Raw genomic sequence first — 24563 nt, forward strand, 5'->3', positions numbered from 1 at the left:
GAATAGCCCAGCTTCAGCTAGAAGCCGTCGGATATAACAATGACCATGGGGTCCATGAAGGAGTCCATTCCGATGATGAGTTCTCAGATTCTCATTCCGCGCTCGCCTCCGACGATACAACGTCTAGCATAGGGCAAGCTCGGGAAGTGTTCATGGTCAACACCGAGCAGATAGCCAAGATCATTGAAGAGGCCCTGGCTAAGCAGAAGGAAATCTTCAAGTTCGAAATGGAAATGGCTCTGCAGGAGATGAGGCAAATGCACGACCAACAAATCCAAGCCTTGTCGAACCAGCTAGTTGGATCCAGCCGTCGCACCCAGAGTGCCGCAGTTGACAGCGATCCGGAAGTGGACGAAGTCGTCATGGCCGACGCACCGCCCAAGAATACCGGGGGTGGCCCCACTAAAAATAATGACGCTGGGGGTGGACCCACCAGTGATGATAACACTGGGGGTGGCCGTATCATTCCTCTCGGAAATTATCCAAAACAGGATATAGATCAGGCCGAAAAGATGAAGGATCTCGAAAGAAAAATTGAAGCCCTGATGTCTACTCGAGAGGTGAAAAGGACCGGCATTCCGTGTCCCTACCCGAAAGAGTGGGACTCGATCATACTCCAAAGAGTACAAGAGTATAAACTGTTCCTCAATACTCCAAAGAGTACAAGAGTATAAACTGTTCCTCAATACTCCAAAGAGTACAAGAGTATAAACTGTTCCTCAATACTCCAAAGAGTACAAGAGTATAAACTGTTCCTCAATACTCCAAAGAGTACAAGAGTATAAACTGTTCCTCAATACTCCAAAGAGTACAAGAGTATAAACTGTTCCTCAATACTCCAAAGAGTACAAGAGTATAAACTGTTCCTCAATACTCCAAAGAGTACAAGAGTATAAACTGTTCCTCAATACTCCAAAGAGTACAAGAGTATAAACTGTTCCTCAATACTCCAAAGAGTACAAGAGTATAAACTGTTCCTCAATACTCCAAAGAGTACAAGAGTATAAACTGTTCCTCAATACTCCAAAGAGTACAAGAGTATAAACTGTTCCTCAATACTCCAAAGAGTACAAGAGTATAAACTGTTCCTCAATACTCCAAAGAGTACAAGAGTATAAACTGTTCCTCAATACTCCAAAGAGTACAAGAGTATAAACTGTTCCTCAATACTCCAAAGAGTACAAGAGTATAAACTGTTCCTCAATACTCCAAAGAGTACAAGAGTATAAACTGTTCCTCAATACTCCAAAGAGTACAAGAGTATAAACTGTTCCTCAATACTCCAAAGAGTACAAGAGTATAAACTGTTCCTCAATACTCCAAAGAGTACAAGAGTATAAACTGTTCCTCAATACTCCAAAGAGTACAAGAGTATAAACTGTTCCTCAATACTCCAAAGAGTACAAGAGTATAAACTGTTCCTCAATACTCCAAAGAGTACAAGAGTATAAACTGTTCCTCAATACTCCAAAGAGTACAAGAGTATAAACTGTTCCTCAATACTCCAAAGAGTACAAGAGTATAAACTGTTCCTCAATACTCCAAAGAGTACAAGAGTATAAACTGTTCCTCAATACTCCAAAGAGTACAAGAGTATAAACTGTTCCTCAATACTCCAAAGAGTACAAGAGTATAAACTGTTCCTCAATACTCCAAAGAGTACAAGAGTATAAACTGTTCCTCAATACTCCAAAGAGTACAAGAGTATAAACTGTTCCTCAATACTCCAAAGAGTACAAGAGTATAAACTGTTCCTCAATACTCCAAAGAGTACAAGAGTATAAACTGTTCCTCAATACTCCAAAGAGTACAAGAGTATAAACTGTTCCTCAATACTCCAAAGAGTACAAGAGTATAAACTGTTCCTCAATACTCCAAAGAGTACAAGAGTATAAACTGTTCCTCAATACTCCAAAGAGTACAAGAGTATAAACTGTTCCTCAATACTCCAAAGAGTACAAGAGTATAAACTGTTCCTCAATACTCCAAAGAGTACAAGAGTATAAACTGTTCCTCAATACTCCAAAGAGTACAAGAGTATAAACTGTTCCTCAATACTCCAAAGAGTACAAGAGTATAAACTGTTCCTCAATACTCCAAAGAGTACAAGAGTATAAACTGTTCCTCAATACTCCAAAGAGTACAAGAGTATAAACTGTTCCTCAATACTCCAAAGAGTACAAGAGTATAAACTGTTCCTCAATGACTCCGATGAGTATACGAGTATAAACTGCTTCTCAACACTCCGATAAGTATAAGAGTATAAACTGCTTCTTACGACTCCAAAGAGTATACGAGTATAAACTGTTTCTCATTCCTCCTACCGGTATAAGAGGTTAAACTGCTCCCTGATACTCCAATAGGTATATGAGTCTAAACTATTTCCTACCATTGACGGGAAGTTCCTGGAGGATATTACGCTAATATTCTTAAGGATAACCCGGTCGGACAACAAAATCAAACCCAGTTCCAAGAGAGAAGCTGGGGGTGGATAATCCAATGCATCGGGAAGTTCCCGAAAGAATACCACATGGGTATTCTTAGGGATAACCCAATCATTGTGGAATTGGTGAATAAGAAATTCACGTTCGAACTCTGAAGGTCAGAATGTCTCTTCTTATTCTCTAACTCTTATGAGTTATTTTTGTGAGAGGAGATCCAATCTTCTGATAGGTTAATCTTTCCTCACCAAACCATCCGCTGATCAAATCAAACGACAGTGGACCCACCAACATTCCCATCTGCCAGTCATTGGCGTTTCTCAGACTCAACGTGCTAGGTCCTAAACGCCTAACATTAAAGTCTCCCTTTGAGTGGTAATATGGGTTGGCACTTTCTTTGCTACCCGTATTCCACTCTCTTTGCGTTCTGGTCAAACCTATAAAAGTTAGGGCCAAAGCCAAAATCCCCTCTCGATTCCTCCAATGAACGAGAGGTCCACCTTCAAATCGAGCGATCAAACCTTCCGACAGTTAGGTCGTCTCAAACTCCTGCTTGGTCAAACATTCATACAGTTAGGGCCACAGCCAAAATCTCCTCTCGATTCCCCCAATGAACGAGAGGTCCACTTCCAAATCGGGTAATCAAACCTTCCGACAGTTAGGGTTATCCGAATTGTTACGATTCTCGGAGTGGAGATCCCACTCTTAGTTTCATCCTTCCGGATTCTGGGGGTGGAGATCCCACCTCGAGTTTCCTTTCCAGCTGTAGATAGAATATAAAATTCTTCCTCTTCAGCACCGGGAGATAGAATATAAAATTCTTCCTCTCCTCGGACCTTTCCGATGCTCGGAGTGGAGAACCCACTCCCAGTTCATCATTCCGGATTCTGGGGGTGGGGGATCCCACCTCAAGTTCCCTTTCCAGCTGTAGATAGAATATAAAATTCTTCCTCTTCAGCACCGGGAGATAGAATATAAAATTCTTCCTCTCCCGTTTCTCAATCTATCTTTGCTTTTAGAAAAGACACGATTGTCAAATCCGGGCACTCGATGCACGGGGAATTTTATCCCGAAGCCTGAGTAGGGATAAGTCAACGCCTAACACGCGTTGCCGGGTAGCCTATTCCCGTAACAATAGCAAAGCCTATGTATTCAACATCATAGCATAAAGTCTAAGAGAAGCAATTCTCTTAGCACAACGTTACATGTGAAACGGGTTTTAAATAATTCACATGCTAGCCCGATTCAAACGGTAATCGGTAAAGGCACATCAAACCCGTTGATGGCTGGGGGTTTGCCAAAAATCCCATAGCCTATGTCTAACACGCATTGCCGGTTAGTCCTTGACCGTAAAAAGGACAAAAGACCACATATTCAACATTGTGGCAGGTTGTTATTAATAACACCATAATCCGTGCCTCACACGCACGGGGAATTTTATCCTGAATCCTAAGTAAGGATAAGTCAGCGCCTAACACGCGTTGCCGGGTAGTCTATTCCCGTGAGAAAGACGAAGTCTACGTATTCAATATCGTAGCACTAAAAGGGTTAACTCTTTTAGCTTAAACGTCACATAGGAGCGGACTTAAACAATCCGCATGCTAGCCCGACTCAAACGGTAGTCGGTAAAGGCTAATCAAATCCGTTGAAGGCTGGGGATTAGCCAAAAATCCTGAAGTCAACGCCTAACACGCGTCGCCGGGTAGTCTATTCCCGTGAGAAAGACGAAGTCTACGTATTCAATATCGTAGCACTAAGAGCGTTAACTCTCTTAGCACAACGTCACATGCGGAACGGATTTTGATAATCAGCATGCTAGCCCGACTCAAACGGTAGTCGGTAAAGGCTTACCAAACTCGTTGATGGCTGAGAATTTACCAAAAATTCTACAAATGCGAGTCACTGACGCATCAACTTCATTAGTTGGTCTCGTGACTTGAGCATCCAACAAATTCAGGATAAAATCCACACATGCAGATGAATCAGCTTTAACAACGTACGAGTATAAACTGTGTTAATGGCGATCCGTAAACCCTAGGGTCAGCGCCGGTCAACGCGTAACCCTAGGTCAACGCCAGTCAACGCGTTGCAATCAGAGTCAACGTTCGACGATTCAAACCCTAAGGGTCAACGCCAAGCAACGCGTTGCAACAAAAGTCAACGTTCGACGATTCGAAACCCTAGGGTGGACGCCGGTCAACGCGTAACCTTAGGTCAACGCCAGTCAACGCGTTGCAAGCGAAAGTCAACGTTCGACGATTTGAAACCCTAGGGTCAACGCCGGTCAACGCGTAACCCTAGGTCAACGCCAGTCAACGCGTTGCAATCAGAGTCAACGTTCGACGATTCGAAACCCTAAGGTCAATGCCGGTCAACGCGTAACCCTAGGTCAACGCCAGTCAACGCGTTGCAAACACAATCAACGTTTGACGATCCGAAACCCTAAGGGTCAACGCCAGTCGACGCGTAACCCTAGGTCAACGCCGGTCAACGCGTTGCGACAAAAAGTCAACACACAGTGACCCAAAATCCGAAACCAGCACAATGTGGCGGAGGTAGTTCAAAGTCAACTCAATGACACGAGCCAAACTCAATTCATCAGCTGCAGACTCGAGACTCCGACGACGGCCAGACGATAAACGCAGCGCCGGAAGAACCTCGGCTATTCGTCAAAGCATCGGATAGATCGAAAATCGAAAGAGTCAAGAGTTGAAGCTAACTACGCCGACTGAAGGCCAGATCAATCACATCCAAAGTATTCCAGCCTCTTCTATAAAAGAAACGAGTCAGGAACACTTTGGAGGGGGTATCTGTAGGCATCAAAAATTGCCTATAGTTCTCCACAACCGGTTCAGTGTTAACGAGCGACGATGAACGTCACCATCCAATCCACATGAGCCTAATCGACGTCGACGAACGACTGAAGTGAATCGACGAGTTACATGAGCGGATAGGACTTCGGAATCACGAAGACCCGGACCAATCGGGAAGCCCGGCACTGTTCACAAAAAGGACAACGCCCTTCATGCCTCGACCACTCTACAGATAATCCAATCACCAGAGCGGGTCAAACTCTTCGTCGCGCATCCAACGCACCCGGAATCACTCAAATCCGAATCCGGACGAAGAATATACAGGGGAAACAACTAATACACCTAAACGGAGTCCCGGCGTGGCGAAACACCCCGGGGGTGTCTAGGAAAAGCCTAGACACCCCAGGGGTGTCTCGGCCAAGCCGAGACACCCTAGGGTGTCTCGGCCTGGCCGAGACACCAGGGGGTGTCCACGCCCCCTAGTGGTCCCTAGACCCCCCTAGACCCCTCTAAACACTATAAATAGACCCCTAGTGCCTTTGGAAAGGAGAGGATTTTTGGAGAGCTTGGCGAAGCCCTGCTGCAGTGAAGAGTGCCCGTGTGCTTCAACAAGAGGAGGAGAGGCCTTGATCAGAGCCTTCATCGCCCGTCAGATCCTTAGTATCGGCCTTAGCGTTGATACTAAGAAGAGCTATTACCTCGCTTTAGCCGAGGTATACGCTTATAGCTTCTAGATCTCACGCGGATCGACGAAGTTCTGCTTCTATATCCCTTCGCGGATAGACGAAGCTCTGCCCGATTTTCTCGGACCAGATCTGAGTGCCCCGGTGGTCCACGGATATCAACATCCCCGTCACAGGCAAAAGACCCACGCAAGCAAGAGATGATAAACAGATCTTGCGTTTGTTTGAAAGGAGTTGTATTTCTTTTGTTTTCATTGTGTAAGAGTCTTATAAAAAGGCTATCTTTTTGTTTCATTGTAACGATTGAAGTTGTAATGAATGCAGCAATGAATACAGCAACTTTCCCCGCAAACAATGCAGCTTCCATCTGCTGCCAAACGCAGCTTCCAAGCCGCCAAACGCAGCTTCCAAGCTGCCAAACGCAGCTTCCAACAAGATGCCAACGTAGCTTCCAGCCGCTGCGTCCGAGCTTTCAGACACTGCGTTCAAGCTTCCAGACACTGCGTTTGAACGCATAATTCACACAAGAACGCGGATTTTGCGTTTGACTCGTTCAAACACGAGCTGAACAGTTTCAAAACCGTTTTCCATGATCTGAGGGGATCACAACTCCACTCAAGAGTAATTTAAGGGGCGGTTACATCCCATTAGCCCCACTTAGGAGCGAATTAAGGAGGTGGTTACACCCCTTAATCCCTTATAAATAACTGAAAATCAATTCAGTTCAGGGGGTACGGTCTGTTGGAACTTCTTGGCAGCAACAGAAGAGATCCTTGGGCATGCTTTTGAGGAGATTGACGTTATCCCTCAGCAACATTCGGCTACAAGAGCTTTCTTCATCCTTGGCTTATAGACCGATTTCGGTTAAATCAACTCTTTCATAGAGTTTCAAACTCGTTCAAAGTTCTCCACAGCATCAAATCGTGAGGAGGAGATACCGTTCCAGTGAATCAAGACGTGCGGATCGTCAACGAGAAGCAAACTCGACGCGAGCATTCGAGGGAGGCATCTCATCGCTACCGTGAAGAACCCAGAATTAAATAAAGGGGAGAATCCAGATCATTCTTCTTTCTTTTGTAATCAGGAAATCCAATTGTAATCGAGATTAAAGGAATACAAATCAATTTTCTTTCGTTTCTTTTACTGCAAATTTTCCACAAACAAAAGATGGCGACTCCGCTGAGAACGAGCTTCTCTGACGAAGAAGTGGTGGCGCAATCCGATGTTCATCTTACTGGAACAACCGTCGAAACTCTTATTGTTGAGTTTGATCAAGCCAAGTTTGAGGAGGCTCTCTCATCCGGATCCCTTAGCCCCAAGGCTATGCGTAAGATCCACAAAGTTTCCAAGAAGACTAAAGCTCCAATTATTGCTCCTATGCCGAAGAAAGCCTTCTCCTTCAACCAAGAATGTTCGAATAGCCCCTCCTCCGAAGGAGTGGGCTCAGCTTCGGCCAAACTCGTCCACCGAGTTGAAGGCTCTGCGTTCGTGCCAAAACGACGTTTCTCGGGTCACGAAAGGCCCATAATAGCGACCAACTCTGTCGACGACATCACTACAAAGGCCTTAAAACAGGCCAATAAGAACGCCGCTCGACGGAGGAGGAGATCCCTAAGACGAGCGTATCTCCGAGATTGTCGATTCTCAAGTCAACACGAGCTTCGTGTTTGTGAGCCTAAACGCGACCAGGTGCTCTACGTTTCTGCTTCAAAACACAAGCCTCGCGTCTATGAGCCCAAACATAGGCTCTGTGTGAATAAGACTGAATGCAGCCCTCAGTGGTGCATTGTACAGTCAAAACGTAGCCTTCAGGAGTGCGTTCCATTAACTAAACGCAACTCTCAGGCATGCGTTTTAGAACCAAAAAGCAGATCTCGGGACTGCGTTTCACCAGCAACACCTGGAGCTCAGGCATGCGTTCGGGTGGTGAAATTCAATACCGAACCTGGTGTATAAATCGAGGGGCGGATATAAGAAGTCTTTAGATTCAAGGCATCTCAACCAGATCCATGTTCACCAAGAGCCAGTCCTATCCAATCATGGACTGGGGTTCCAATTCAAACCTCACAATCAGTGAGCAATTCTCCTCGAATCTTCACAATAGATTTGAGAGAGTTCATATCGAGAAAAAGACCGATGCAACAAATCATTTGTTCATTCCAATGTGAACGGCTGATTCCTATGGTCCTCTCGGGATGTCAATGCTGCTCATATGCGGCCAAACTGTTGGTGTTCGACCAATTTAAGAACGTTGCTTTGCCCAACCAACGACGACGTTCTCACAGGAAGAAGTCTCTAGAGACTGAATATCCTGGGGTCACTATCAATGTGATCGGCAGAGGGAAAGCCTCAGGTCCTAGTTCCGATGACTCTGAGACAAGTCGTTCACCGACCATCAGAGAAATCGCTAACGAGTTTGAAGGAGTCTACCAACGCATTCGGACGCGAACATGAGCCATTCTCCCTATCAACTATCGGAGGCTAGCCAGAGGAACCAATTCTGATGATGAACACTCAGCCATTGCAGAGTCCCAATCATCAAGCTCTTTTGTTAAACATGAGAGATCCGCTTATATGACGAAAAACCATGAAGATCTCGTGAAGATACTTGATGAGCAGGAGTCCATGCTCAAATCTCAGCAGGAGGCCATCAATGAACTCATGGCCCTGTTGAATCAACTCATCGCAGACAAGGCCAAATCTCATAAGACAGATTCGCCACCTAGGCAAGAATCCTCCCGAAGAGGAAAAACGTCTTCATCCCGACCTCACACAAGCAAAGGGAAGTAAAAAGTGGTTGATGACACGGCTTCTGACCAAGAAGCCCACAATCTAGAATCTTCCTCTGATGAAGGAAGAGAGACGGAGAACGAACAGAATCTCCAGTCTGTCAAAATGGAAGAATTGAAAGCCCGCCTCAATGTCATTGCCAACAGAAGCGAACTCCAAGATGAGGGAGTTGTCAGACCCTATCCTGCCGAATGGGATGCAGCCCCTTATCCTCCAAAATTTGAGGTCCCGACGCTACAAACTTTTGACGGCACGGGATCACCGAACCAACATATCTATCATTTCAAGTCACAGACTGGGAATGTGATATCAAATGACGCCATACTGGCTCGATTATTCATTGGTACCCTCAAGGGAGTTGCCTTTGAATGGTTCAGAAAATTTCCTGCCGGATGTATCCAAAAGTGGGCAGATCTAGAGAGACTCTTCTTGTCGAGATTCTTTGAAGAGGATACGGAAGTCTCCATTCATACCCTTCTCGCCACTAAGCAGAAGAAGAGGGAGTCCGTCAAAGCCTTCGTCAAGAGGTTTCGAAACATGGCTCTGCGATGTTCGTCAGGTATGACACAGTCTACACTGGTAGAGACCTATCGACACAACTTGCAAACCGACCTCCTAGCCCGAATAGAAGTTGCAGGATGTCGTTCTTGGAGATAACTAATCTCTCAAGGAGAACAGACCCAAAAGATTATTGCCAGGGTCAAAGCTGAAGAACAAAGTATGCAGGATCAACCTGAGCAATCAGACCAAGCCCAATCTTCTCAGTCAGAAGAAGAAGATACGACGGCCACTGAAGCTAATCCTCTTCAATAGGATGGTGGGTCCACCAAAACTATCACGTTAACAATTACCTCTGATAGTTCATTTTCTCCAAATTCCCCCACCAATCCTCTTCAATAGGATGGCGGGTCCATCAAAACTATCACGTTAACAATTACCGCTGATAGTTCATTTCCTCCAAATTTCCTCACTAATCCTCTTCAATAGGATGACGGGTCCACTAAAACTATCACGTTAATGATCACCTCTGATAGTCCATTTTCTCTAAATTCTCCCATCAATCCTCTTCAATAGGATGACGGGTCCACCAAAGCTATCAAGTTAACAGTTACCTCTGATAGTCCATCAACTTGCCAATCTTCTTAAATAGGATGGCGGGTCCACCAAAACTATCAAGTTAACAGTTACCTCTAATAGTCCATCAACTTGCCAATCTTCTTAAATAGGATGGCAGGTTCACAAAAACTATCACGTTAACAGTTACCTCTGATAGTCCATCAACTTGCCAATCTTCTTAAATAGGATGGCAAGTCCAAAAAAAACTATCATCTCTGATAGCCAAACTCTTTAGATAGCGGCCTGTCATGTGATGTACCTCTATTCCGACTTCATGGATAGTGCCCCACAAGGCGGTATGTCATGTCTACCCCTATTTTTCTTCCCCTGCTAAGTCTTAATCAAGACTGGGGGTTGGTTACTTGGAATCTACTGGATTAAGAGTAACGAATCTTTCACATCGTCAAGTTAACATTATACTTCTGACGATTATCACCCTCACAGAGTATGAATTCAGTTTGCATCACTCCTAATTTGTCACGTTAACAATACACCTCTGATAATCAACTTATCAATCTTCTTCAATAGGATGATAGGTCCTAAAAATTGCTCAAATCTCAATCTTCCCCAGCAAGACGCTAAGTCTTCAAAATCTTGTTCAAATCACAAGCATCAAAATTTATCGCTTTTGATGATAAACTCATTTAGCAAGTTTCCCCAGTGAGACGCTAATTCCTAAAATCTTGTGCAAGTCACAAGAACACATTCCTGTCAAGTTAACATTAAACCTCTGATGATCCACTTATCAATCCTCGTCAATAGGATGATAAGTCCACAAAGTTGTTTCAATCGCAACACATTCCTGTCACGTTAGCAATATACCTCTGACAACAATCAACTTATCAATCCTCATCAATAGGATGATAAGTCCACAAAGTTGCTCCGATCGCAACATTCTCTTGTCACGTTAATATCAAACACCTCTGACAATCCCCATTAATCCTCGCCAATAGGATGATAAGTCCACAAAGTTGCTCCAATCGCAACATAAATCCTGTCACGTTAACACTAAACCTCTGACAAAACCCACTTCCAATCGCAACACAAACTTTCGTCACGTTAACACTAAACCTCTGACAACCCACTTATCAATCCTCTTCAATAGGATGATAAGTCCACAAAGTTGCTCCGATCGCAACAAATTCCCGTCATGTTAACACTAAACCTCTGACAACCCACTTATCAATCCTCTTCAATAGGATGATAAGTCCTCAAAGTTGCTCCGATCGCAACAAATTCCCGTCATGTTAACACCAAACCTCTGACAATCCACTTGTCAATCCTCTTCAATAGGATGATAAGTCCACACCACTTGTCAATCCTCTTCAATAGGATGATAAGTCCACAAAGTTGCTCCGATCGTAACATTTTCTTATCACGTTAATCCTACACCTCTGACAAAATCAACTTATCGACTCTCTTCAATGAAGCGATAGGTCCACAAACCCGTCAAGTTAATCCCACACCTCTGACGACACAATCAACTTATCGACTCTCTTCAATAGAGCGATAGGTCCATAAAATACTGTTAGGTTAACATCACACCTCTAACAGTCAAACCCCCCCAATGAACTTGTTAATCCTTTTTCAACAAGAATAGTAAGTTTTCATTATAAAATCCCCAGTGGATTAAAGATTTTCTGGAATTATCCTAGTGATAATAAAGAAATTTTTTGAATTTCACTCTAAGTAAAAATTCATGCCAAGTTAATATTACACCTCTGGCGCTTTCAACTTTCTTTCAGTGTTTCAATTAACATAGGAAGAAATAACAACAAAGTCTACGTATTCAACATCGTAGCACCAAAAATCCATGTCTTTCACGCATGGGGAACTTTATCCCAAATCCTAAGTAGGGATAAGCCTACGCCTAATACGCGTTGCCGGTTAGTCTTTTTTCGTAAAAATGACAAAGTCTATGTATTCAAAATCATAGCATCAAGTCTAAGAGGGTTCATTCTCTTAGCACAATGTTACATGTGGAACGGACTTAGATAATCCACATGCTAGCCCGACTCAAATGTTAGTCGGTAAAAGCTTATCAAATCCGTTGATGGCTGAGGGTTTGCTAAAAATCCTATGCATGTTTGCAGGCCTATCAGCTTAATGGAGGTGAGCCGTGACGTGACGTTTGATGGCTTCTGCTCATGAGTAACTTGTATTGTCGCTATAGTTTCTCTTTGAAGCTCATCATCACACAGGTCATGCGTGGAAAATCCCTTCAACTAAGATACCTTTGAAGCGGGTGCAAAGAACAATTCTTTACCACAAGGAATCAACAACTCCAAGATCAGAGTTGAGATCCAAAGTATTCCGAAAATTCGTCCCAGTCAACCATGAACTTTCGAAAACTTTGGAGGGGGTTCTGTAGGCTGTCAAAAAAAAATCACAATAGATAGCTTATCCCCATCAAAACACCGATGATAGAAGTTACATTCTGACGACTTCTAGAAGGTTACAATTTAAAGACTTTCACGTAGACTGATGAAGGTTACAATCTGACGACCTTCGCAACAACTGATGAAAGCTCTAATCAACAGCCTTCATAATCAACATCGAGAGTTACAATCTGACGACTCTCACATATCAAAGAACTAAAGCAAAGATTACAAAACGACGATCTTTGCAATGCTCTGACAGAAAGAGACTACAAATCGACGGTCTCTTCAAACCAAGACGTTGAAGTCCTCCCCGTGTACCAGCATCAAGACGTACCATGTTCATAGTCACGAACGCAGCTCAAGCGCAGCCTCCAAAGCTGCCAATGCAGCTTCTATCCGTTGCCAAACGCAGCTCTTAAATCCTACCAACGCAGCTTCTAACATGTTGCCAATGCAGCTTCCATCCGCTGCCAAACCCAGCTTCCAAGCCGCCAAACGCAGCTTCCAAGCCGCCAAACACAGCTTCTAACAAGATGCCAACGCAGCTTCCAGCCGCTGCGTCCGAGCTTTCAGACACTGCGTTCAAGCTTCCAGACACTGCGTTTGAACGCAGAATTCACACAAGAACGCGGATTTTGCGTTTGACTCGTTCAAACACGAGCTGAACAGTTTCAAAACCATTTCCCATGATCTGAGGGGATCACAACTCCACTCAAGAGTAATTTAATGGGCGGTTACATCCCATTAGCCCCACTTAGGAGCGAATTAAGGAGGTGGTTACACCCCTTAATCCCTTATAAATAACTGAAAATCAATCCAGTTCAGGGAGTTCGGTCTGTTGGAACTTCTTGGCAGCAACAGAAGAGATCCTTGGGCATGCTTTTGAGGAGATTGACGTTATCCCTCAGCAACATTCGGCTACAAGAGCTTTCTTCATCCTTAGCTTATAGACCGATTTCGGTTAAATCAACTCTTTCATAGAGTTTCAAACTCGTTCAAAGTTCTCCACAGCGTCATATCGTGAGGAGGAGATACCGTTCCAGTGAATCAAGACGTGCGGATCGTCAACGAGAAGCAAACTCGACGCGAGCATTCGAGTGAGGCATCTCATCGCTACCGTGAAGAAGAGAAGCAAACTCGACGCGAGCATTCGAGTGAGGCATCTCATCGCTACCGTGAAGAACCCAGAATTAAACCAAGGGGAGAATCCAGATCATTCTCCTCTCTTTTGTAATGAGGAAATCTAATTGTAATCGAGAGATTAAAGGAATACAAATCAATTTTCCTTCATTTCTTTTACTGCAAATTTTCCACAAACACATATAATCATTGATAAAAAGAAAGCATGCTACTCAATGGTGAAATTCAAAACAAACGCAGAAAAAAGAGAGGAAATGACTCAAAACATACATAATATAGCACAAACTTTACAAGTATTAGTTTTGGAAGGGAAAATATATGATCTAATGAAATTAGAAGAACCCTTGGACAGGGAAAATGCCTGATTCAGTGAAAAAACTTTTTTAAAAAAACTTAAAACTGAAAACATGAGTCATCATGGAGAAAAATATATCCTGAAAATGAAATGAGAAAAAGAGAAGATATAAGAACAAATGTTCACCAACAATAATCATCCAAAGTTACTGACAAAAGTTTAATATGAGAATAGAGCCAAGACAATAGTATCTAACTTCGAGCAAATTGGAAGAAAGTTTAATACAAGAATGGTCTCTAACCTCGAGTAAATTGGAAGAAAGCATATATCCTCTGTTTATTATTTATTTAATGGTAGGAAACAAAAAATAACAATTGATTTTAGCTAATTTCTGATTTTTTTTAATTGCAAATACAAACTTCTAGTTTATTAAACAGATAAGAAGTAAGGGACTTCTTGTTTTAACTTTAGGAGAGGACCATGGAAACCTTATAATTCATTAAGGTTATGAACAAAATAGAAGTGGCAGAGAAAGCGTCCTAACAGAACTAAAACAAACAATTCAATTCGAAAAAAGAATAAGAAAGCACAAGAATTCCACAAACCTTGGTTAAAATGCTCAATTAGTCAAAGATGCTCGGCTAAACTCAGTGATCACATTTACACCCTCTCAGAGGCACTCCAGATAACTGATGAAATGGATATAATAGTTGCTAAAGAAAAGCCTGCAAAGAGAAGATAATCTCGTCACATCCTTGTAGCTGAGCCAATCAAAAGAAAGTATAAAGCCATTAAAAGAATCAAGAAAGAGGGGAAACGGTGACGTAATGCCAATGTGATCACTGAATCATGAACATGATGAGAATGGAGGTGTGTTTGTCGCTCCACAAGGTGCTCACTACAGAGAACAATAAGTGTGGGATCGAGCGATTCAAAATGATGGAGGTGAAGTGACAAACAAAAGCATTTGGAGACAATAAATACTATGGAGGAAAGGTGGGATCAACGCTCTAAACTCAAGTTGGCCTTGTGAAATCGCTTGTGGCTCACTATACCCATCAAGTCCCAAACGAGGATAGATATTAGTGGAAGAATAAGCTCAAAACATATAGCTATAAGTGATAGGTGAACATGGAACCCAATACAACAGTAACATGGGTAAGACATGGCTCCTAATATGTTAACAAATAAACCCTCAAACTCTGATCTGAGCGGTAGGAGCAGAAACCGAAAACGTTGAAGGCGCAACATGTTGAACTAATTATTTCGCAGCCAATAGTCCATGGGAAGGGCCATATCACCAATGCCATCAACAAAGTATGGATTAGAATAAACATATGGATAGGAACAAAAAAATTCTTTAGTCTCTGAAATGGTTAAAGTTGCAATATTAATGGGTAATGATTCAGAATATCATCATATAAGGAGATCTTATTGTGTTTTAGACTCTCAGCTTGCAATTCTGGTAAATAAGAAGGAGAAGGAGAAGAACAATTATTGAAAAGAGAAGAAGGCATCAAACTTCTTATCACTCAATCCTGTCCAATTAAAAAAATTCTCCTGTTTTGCATTCGTGGGTAGATCAAATCACGGATTATGCAAACCAAATTCAAAACCATGAGCAAAATTCATTTAAAAATAACAACGAAGCAAGAAACAACCTCAATGCCTTCTTCAAAAGCTCACACCACCAAAAAAAACCTAATTGCGTCAAAAAATTAGGGAACTTCGGGGTGGCGAGGCTGATGAGGAACAAGGAGACCAATGAGCTCGTCGCCATGAAGTACATCCCATCGGGTCGATCTCAGAGAGAGAGATCTGAGAGGAGAGAGAGAGGAGAGAGGGAGAGTGGGGCGTCGTAGGTTTGGTAGATGAGGAGGGAGCAGATTAAGGACAGGCAAAAATTTTTAGGGTTAGGGTTTTTTTTCTCGGGCTAAGTTTTCAACACGCCAGAACAAAAAAAATTACGATCAAGTACTTATAGCGTTTAAAATTTTTCAAACACTATCAAAAAATAAGGCACATACGATCTATAGCACTTACAACATAAACGCTATCATTCAACGCTATAAAAAAACAGCTTTGTTGTAGTGTTAGTTCAGTTAAAATTAAGTTTGATGAGGAAGTTCGGGCGTTAATACTTTTGTCTTCTCTATCAGAGAGTTGGAACGCTACAGTCATAGCTGTGAGTAGCTCGTCAGGAAGCAACAAGTTAAAGTTCGATGACGTTCGTGATCTGGTTCTCAGTGAGGAGATCCGATGGAGAGAGTCGGGTGAAGCTATAATCTCTTCAGTATTGCATACAGAGTCAGGAGGTAGAAATTCAACCAAAGGGAACGGGCGAGGCAAATCAAACTACAGAGGTAGATCAAATGACAGGAGGTCCAAGTTAAGGAATCCAAGCAACAGCTCGAAGACTATCGAGTGTTGGAATTATGGAAAGATCGGGCACTACAAGAATCAGTGTAAGAGTGCACAAAAGGAGAAGGAGGTGAAGGTAGAGGTGAATGTCACTTCCACCTCAGGAGGAGACAATGCATTGATATGCTCTTCGAAGAGCAAGGAAGAGTCTTGGATGTTAAACTCTGGAGCATCGTTCCATGCTACTTCTCAGAAAGAATAATTCGAGAAGTATGTCCCTGGAAGTCTTGGAGATCTATACATTGGTGATGATCAACCATGTGCTATTGTGGGCAAAGGTGTAGTAAAAATTAAGTTGAATGAGTCAATATGGGAGTTGAAGGATGTCAGGCATATTCCCGGCCTGAGAAAGAACTTAATATCTGTAGGTCAGTTGGCTGACGAATGATACACTACGACCTTCCACGGAGATGATTGGAAGATCTCAAAGGGCGTAATGAAGATTGCTCGAGGTAAGAAAACTGGTACCCTATATATGACAGCAGGTGCACACTGTTTGATCTCAGTTGCAGCAGGCAATGAGACTTTAAAATTATGGCACCAGAGACTCGGTCATATGAGTGATATGGGGATGAAGATCATGCACACAAAGGGAAAACTCTCATGTCTAGAATCAGTTGAATTAGACATGTGTGAAGATTGCATACTTGGAAAGCAGAAGAGAGTTAGTTTTCAGACAAGTGGCAGAACCCCAAAGAAGGAGAAGCTGGAGCTCGTTCACTCAGATGTGTGGAGACCAATTATCACCTCATCCATTGGTGGGAAACACTACTTCGTGACTTTTATCGATGATTACTCTCGGAAAGTGTGGGTCTACTTTATGAAGCATAAGTCAGAAGTATTTGAGACTTTCAGAAGATGGAAAGCTATGATCGAGAATGAGACCGGTCTGAGAATAAAGAAGCTCAGGACCAACAATGGTGGTGAGTATGAAGACACCAGATTCAAGAAGTTCTGCTATGAGCACGGGATAAGAATAGAGAAAATCGTGCCCGGCACGCTTCAGCATAATGGTGTAGCTGAGCGGATGAACATAACGTTGACAGAGAGAGCTAGAAGCATTTGGATACAATCAGGTCTACCGAAACAGTTCTGAGCAGAAGTAGTCAACACAACAGCTTACTTGATCAACCTAGGTCCATCAATTCTATGGGAGCACAGAATACCAGAGGAGGTATGGTGCGGAAAGGAGGTAAAACTCTTACATCTTAAAGTTTTCGATTGTGTAGCTTATGTGCATATTAGTGATCAAGGCAGGAATAAGCTTGATCCCAAGTCAAAGAAATGCACTTTCATTGGCTATGGTGAAGATGAGTTCGGCTACTGCATTTAGGACAATGAAAATAAAAAAGTGATCCACAGCAGAGATGTGATATTCAGCGAGGACGCGACGTATAAGGACATGCACAAGACAGATGCATTTGACTCAGAGGAGAGCGAGTCAATATTTGTAGATGCAGATGATGTCCCAGGTGACCTCTCAAAAGAACCAAATGCAATATGTCCTCAGCCAGAAGAGCTTGTTGGACAGAACGGTGCGTAGGAGCCCAACGCACCAGCTCCGATTGAGAAGATCTTCTCGGCCTCCTGTGCCCAACCCCTAGAAGGGGGGGGGGGGGTGAATAGGGTGAATGCTAATCTAATCCGATATTAATACCAATTTAAAACTAATTAACAAATATCCTATTAAAAATGATACGCAACAAGATATATATGCAAGGATAAGCAATATAAACAAGGATGAAATAAACAAGATGCAAATGTGATAGGGCAATATAAACAATGAGCAATACACAATGACGATATATAATGAGACAAATGATAAGCACAAATAATAACGTCAATGCTAACTCAAACACACGAAAATAATTACGGAGTTCGGTCCTTCCGACCTACGTCTTTGATCCCCACTCTCGAGGAGAAATCCACTACCACAATCGGATTTTTGACGCTCACCCGAAAAACGTTTACACCTCACAATATCGGTTTTCAACACTCACCGATCAACATTCACAATCACTCACAATATAATCACAAAACCTACAACCTCAAGTGTTGGTCCTCACATGTCGCCTCCCTCAAGTGTCCGACTTTACTACCTCTCCCTAGGCTATACTACCGATGCCACTCCTTTTGGTATCGACCACGTCCTCATCACACACTCCTCTCGGTGTACTTGTGTATTACAAGGTGAATCTCACAATAAAGGCTCAAATATAAGTTTTGCTCTCTATAATAGATGAGAACACAATGTAGGCTCACTCACTAAGTCACACTCACCACAACCCAAATTATACAATGTATAAAAATACTATAAGCTCAATGGTTGTGTGTGTAAACAAAGAGAAATGATCAAAACTAAACTCAATATGAAAATTTAGATTATAGAAATAATAATCAACAATAAATATAAATGAAGCTAGAAATTGAGTTTGGAAAAACTTCTCTAATGAACAAGAGGGAGAGATTGGAAGATTGATGGCCCAAACGTAAATGATCTCCTCTTGTGAAACATTGTTCACATAAACCCTCTTGAAAACAAACTTAAAACCAAACTTAAACACTTGTAAACTTGTTTTGAAACTCTCTTAAACATACATATGAAACAATGAAAGTTGAGGGCTTTTTATAGCCTCTTAAACCACCCAAAAACCTCTAAAAACTCACAAAAATAAAAACTAGCCGTTATAGGCTGAAAACATGTCACCAGTCGACTGATAATGTCATCGGTCGACTGATGAAGTCGACCGGTGACAGTTTTTGCAGATTCTAGAATTTTTGCGTAGCTAGCTTTATAAAATCAATTAAAAATAGCAAATCAACTCCAAAAATAATAAAATTTTGAGATATGTTTCTAAACATGTAGGTAAACATGTTAGAGAAAGAATTTCTAAAATACCACTTCCTATTTGTGAGAAATAAATATTTGAACACATATATTTTAGATTTTAAATACTGCTGAAACACCTGATTTTGTAAAATCAATTCAGCATAGTAAAACAATTCTAAAAATTATAAAATTTTAGGAAACGTTTGTAAACATGTAATAGAACATGTTAGAAAAAGAATTTCTCAAATTACATTTTTCATTTGTGAGATGTTATTTATTTTGTAAACTGTTTAAAATATGAAAATATATTTATATACGTGTTGTTAAATTTTCATGTTTATGTGGCTAAACACATTGTTTACCAAAACCAAAAATGATAAATATGAAACATGTATGTGTGTATATAAATAAGTATATTTGTTTCATATTTATATAAACTTGAAAACTATAAAACCAAAATGTGTATGTGTGTATATGATTGAGCTTAAAGTATTTACACACATAGTATAAACCCTAAACTAATTTACCCAAGCTTGATTTATCTTCAATGAGCTTGTCTTGGATGCGGATGAAGCTTGATCTTGAATATGACTTGAAGTGTAAATAGCTTCATACCGACTATTTTCGCCAACCTCCATTTGATATGATCGTTATGGCGCAATTCCATCCAACCTCCGACTAATGTTTATGTAGATTACCTAACAAAACAAATGCAAATACTAGACACACATTGTTAGGAATTATTTGTAATCATCAAAACAAGATTAGTAAGTATGCTCATAAATATGAGACCTAACAAGGTTAACAATATACGTGAACTATCTGTTGCTAACAGATGGATGGGAGCATGAAAGCTACGATGAAGTTTGTCAGAGTGGAGATGCGAGTAAGTGAGAGTTTCTCATGAAAGAAAAGATAAAATCTCTCATCTCAAACCAGACATGGGAACTAGCTAAGTTTCCTACGGGTAAGAAGACACTCCACAACAAATGGGTGTACCGGGTAAAAGAAGAGCATGATAGCTTTAGAAGATATAAAGCCCGACTAGTTGTCAAAGGATTCTAGCAGAATGAAAGAATTGGCTACACCGACATTTTTACTCCCGTGGTGAAGCTAAATACTATCAGGACAGTGATGAGTATTGTAGCTATTGAAGATCTATATCTCGAACAGTTAGACGTGAAAGACGACGTATCTTCACGGAGATCTAGAAGATGAGATATACATGCACCAGCCAGAAAGTTTCTCAGAAAAAAAGAAGAAGAACATGGTTTGCAGACTCAAGAAGAGCTTGTATCGCTTGAAACAAGCCTCAAGACAGTGGTACAGAAAGTTTGACGGCTTCATGTATAAGGAAGGTTTCCAGAAGTGCAACGCAGACTACTGTTGCTAATTCAAAAAATATCAGTCCAGTTATATCATCTTACTATTATATGTTGATGATATGTTGATTGCAGGTGCAGATATGGAGGATATCAGGAGTTTGAAGTAGCAGTTATCAAAAGAGTTTGATATGAAAGACTTGGGTCCATCAAAGAAGATCCTTGGAATGCAAATTATGAGAGATAAGAATAAAGGTCTCTTGCAGTTATCTCAGACAGAGTACATCAACCGTGTTTTACATAGATTCAACATGGGGCGACGCCAAGCCCGTCAGCACACCCTTGGCCAGCTATTTTTGCCTATCAAAGGATCAATCTCCTCAGTCAGATGAAGAGAAAGAGAGTATGACTAAGGTTCCTTACGCCTCAGGCATTGAAAGCTTGATATACGCAATGGTCTGTACAAGACCAAACATTAGCCATGCAGTGGGAGTGGTCAGCCGGTTTATGTCGAATCCAAAAAAAACTCATTGGAAAGCGGTCAAGTGGATTCTGAGGTATCTACGAGGCACCATACAGAAGTGTTTGCACTTTGGTAAGGAAGAGGTGGAAGTGTAAGGGTACGTAGATGCAGACTTCGGAGATGAAGTCAATCACCGAAGAAGCATCACCGGCTATGTATTCATTGTCGAAACTACAACTGTTAGTTGGATGTCACAGATACAAAAGATTATCACTCTATCCACTATAGAAGCTGAGTATATAGCAGTGACTGAAGCCAGCAAAGAGATGATATGGCTTCAGGATTTGTTAACAGACCTAGGATTCAAACAGGAGAAGAATGTTTTACACAGTGATAGAGTGCGATTCACTTGGCTAAGAATTCCGCATTTCATTCTAGAACGAAGCACATTGGGCTTCGGTACCACTTCATCAGATCCATGTTGGAAGATGACGTGTTAAATCTGGAGAAGATCCATGGAAGTAAGAATCCAACAGATATGTTAACAAAGACGGTGACCATTCAGAAACTGGAGTTATGCACAACTTTAGTTAGACTTCATGCATAGGTGATGAGGGCGGAGCTACACAGGAGAAGGTGCTTGTTGAGATAGCCTGCTGATGGTGGTTTGGTCTCTAAGTGGGAGATTGTTGGATTTGGGCGTGGATCCAAACCTCGACAAATATGCAGGCAAGGTCGACGACTTCTGACGAGCTCCTCAGGCGAGACGTGCTTTGTAGGCGAGCTCGAGGTCGACTTCAGGCGAGCTCGAGATCCAGGCGAGCTCGAAATCCGGTGCAGGCGAGCTCGACGAGGTGCATGCGAGCTCGGGTCGATCTAGGATAGGCGAGCGCGGGCGAGTCAGGCGAGCTCGAGGAACCCCGACGTAGGCAAGCTCGAGAAACTTCCGCAGGCGAGCTCGAGGCATCTCTACGTATGGCTGGCGACAGCCTGTCGCTAGGGTTTCCCTATAAAAGGGAAACCCACAGTTCACGATGTGTGGCTTCTTCTTCTCGTTTTCTCTTCCAGCGGCGACGACTCTCTCTCTTCTCTCGTGATCTCTTCTTTCTCCTTCAACTCACGTTGATTTTGAGGGAGGAATTTAAGAAAGGGAGAATTTATTGAGGGGAGAATTGAAGAGGGGTATTTAAGAAGGGAAATCATCACTGTAGCTACATTGTTGATTTGTATTTATTGAGAGATCTCAAGTTTGATATCTGCTCTTGCGTTGTAATTTCTTTGATTAATAAGAAATTAATTGTGTGGCTCCCGAGGACGTAGGCAAGTTTGCCGAACCTCGTAAATCTTGGTGTACTTTTCTCTATTGCATTATCTTGGTGTTTTAGGGGTTTAGCGTAGCCCCGGGTATTCCCCAACAGCTCGATGTTACACGATGTTGATATACAAAATAAACTTACATGATTGACTTTTTGAGATTGAACTTGATCGATAAGGGCCCCTCGATCAGATGAAATTACACAAGTAGGTCTTCGCGCCTAGGTATAGTTGAGTCTGCTTGGCTGGCCTGAGATCGCAGAACAAGCATCACATCGACGATGGTGATGAAACAATAGTGTATTCAAAGTGTAAAGGAGGTGAAACATTAGTGTATTTAAGTGCCATTTAGCCTTCCGAGAATCCTCACTTTATGGGTCTGATACGTGAAGGTCGTTATCGAACCTGCATCTAATGTGACCTAACAGAACAATATTAATCGATCTTCCCAGTTTGAACTCCTTGGAACAAAAATTAGAGTTTTATGGCTGTCATAATCACCTGCATTAAGATTGAAAAGAGGAGAAATACTTCAGAATATAGTACGTACAAAATTACATACTATATTTAAGAAGATAGTGGATTCATGTTTTTCGCTATGCAAAGTCTCAATTGTTGAACATTATAAGATTTGAATCCTGCACTCATTTTTTTGTTGTCCAGTCAATAGTCTAACCCTAGTAATATCGCATAACCACGAGATGTTCGATTGCATATCAAAAGAACCAGCTTGAAACTGTTGCAATAGCAACGGACAGATGAAAATCATGCAGGCTGCCATCTGCGATTAGCATCTCAACTGCTCTTCGAATTGCAGCTGCATGTATCGGTTACACACGGAACTCATGTACTTTGCCTTTTACCTGGCATTTCAACTGCACTTAGAATTGCGACCACATGTATGAGTTACTTCAAACCAAACAACTGTAGAAAATCAAAAGCACTCCAATCTCGCGCAGTTATAGTTGCAATCCCTTGCATTCACAACCAATCAATCATGCCACAGTTCGTAAGAATTAAAATCAGTAATTCATTGAACATTTTATTTGTACTGTGATCTGAAATCAACTTAACGACTTCCAGAAAATATGGTATTATCAACAGTAGATAGGAAAGCTGATAATGGGACATATCATCGAATCATTCACGATACCATTTGTGCTGACATTAAACGTGTAAAAGACATGAAGATGAGGTATATGTAAGAGGATTAACAGAAAGAAGAAGCTCCATCACCAAATCCATGAACGACTTCTGATTTCAATCCTGCAGCTTCCTACGGTTCTTCCCATTTATCCTCTCCAATGCGGTAACGACCGCATGGGATCCTAATTTCCCATCTCCGTTCGCCACCATCCCCAAATACAACTGCTGAAACAATGCAGTTCCAGGCAACGCCAACTCCGCTCCATCTAACGCCATTCCAAGATCCTTAACCAAGTACTCAGCAAACCCACCAGGTCCCAATTCTCTATTAATAATCCTCTCTCCAAACAAATCCGTGGCTTTGGATCCAGCAGCTCCCTCTCTAATAGCATCCAAGAACCCCTTTTCATCCAAACCCGCGGTTTTCGCGAATAGCAATGCCTCGCTCAGTCCCACTATGCTGCCGCTTATCGCGATTTGGTTGGCGATTTTAGCGTTCTGCCCGCTACCCGGCGGGCCCATGTAGGTGACTTTCCCTAGGATGTTGAAAAGAGGGGATAGACGTTGGATGATGGATTCCTCGTGCGCTCCAGCGAATATGGCGAGAGTTCCATCCCTGGCGCCTATGTCTCCACCGGAGACGGGCGCGTCGACCGCGTGGCAGTTTCTTGACCTGGTGTATTGGAAATGTAGATGTCGGTTTAGTATTTGACGGTCATTTTATAAAATCAAGAGACGGTACAGGGCGACCAGCGTTCAGATGTGCAATAACCAAGATAGAACGTAAGAGAAGACTTTATAAATCATAGAAGATCTTTGTAGACTTGTGCGGCTTCACTTCACTTGGAAGCTGTTTGGTTCAATGCAAACAAGTAAATTGTAGCAAATGTTGCGTTCGTTGTCTGTTGAAATGAAATCAATCTCTTCGAGTCTATCATTTGGATATTTGCAATTCTATCTTTGGAAAATATAAATGCGTTTTCAACGCAAATTCAGCATTTTGTTTAAAAATAATTGATGCAGAAACTACACGTCTTTTGCTATTTGTTTTGCTATTTGTTTTATCTTTTAAATTTAATTTCTTTTTTCCCTACATAATTTTCTACCGTTTACAGTCTTCACAGGGTTTCTCGGAAAATAAAATAAATAAATTAAAATAAACAGATCTTACCGAAGTAAAAGTAGTCTGGTAGATTAAAAACGAAAAAAAAAAAAATCGATCGATCAAATACGCGAACTGGCGCGGCAGCGCTGCGATGCGACGAGGCGAGCCGGCGGTCGCTGCTGCGTGGTGTCGACGACTGGCGGGCCCCTCCGGGAGGTCGGGGGAGGAGGCCGAGGAGGACGCGATCCGACGTCGGAGGCGGTGGCGAGAGCATGGTGGAAGACGACGTCGGAGGAGGCGGGC

At 42.2% G+C, this 24563-nt stretch overlaps 1 protein-coding gene and 1 pseudogene across 1 annotated transcript; one reads left to right on the forward strand and one right to left on the reverse strand.

The window, feature by feature from the left end:
• LOC109841834 overlaps nt 1–20402 on the forward strand; it is a 43366-nt pseudogene extending 22964 nt beyond the window's left edge.
• Nucleotides 23022–23863, reverse strand: LOC109841835 (probable 3-hydroxyisobutyrate dehydrogenase-like 3, mitochondrial; the record flags this gene model as incomplete). Its single annotated transcript, XM_020410772.1, has 1 exon — nt 23022–23863. A coding segment is annotated over one exon (594 nt), but the record flags the coding sequence as incomplete, so codon positions are not given.

Source organism: Asparagus officinalis, chromosome 5 (assembly GCF_001876935.1).
Source record: "Asparagus officinalis chromosome 5, Aspof.V1, whole genome shotgun sequence".
NCBI classification, from domain to species: domain Eukaryota; kingdom Viridiplantae; phylum Streptophyta; class Magnoliopsida; order Asparagales; family Asparagaceae; genus Asparagus; species Asparagus officinalis.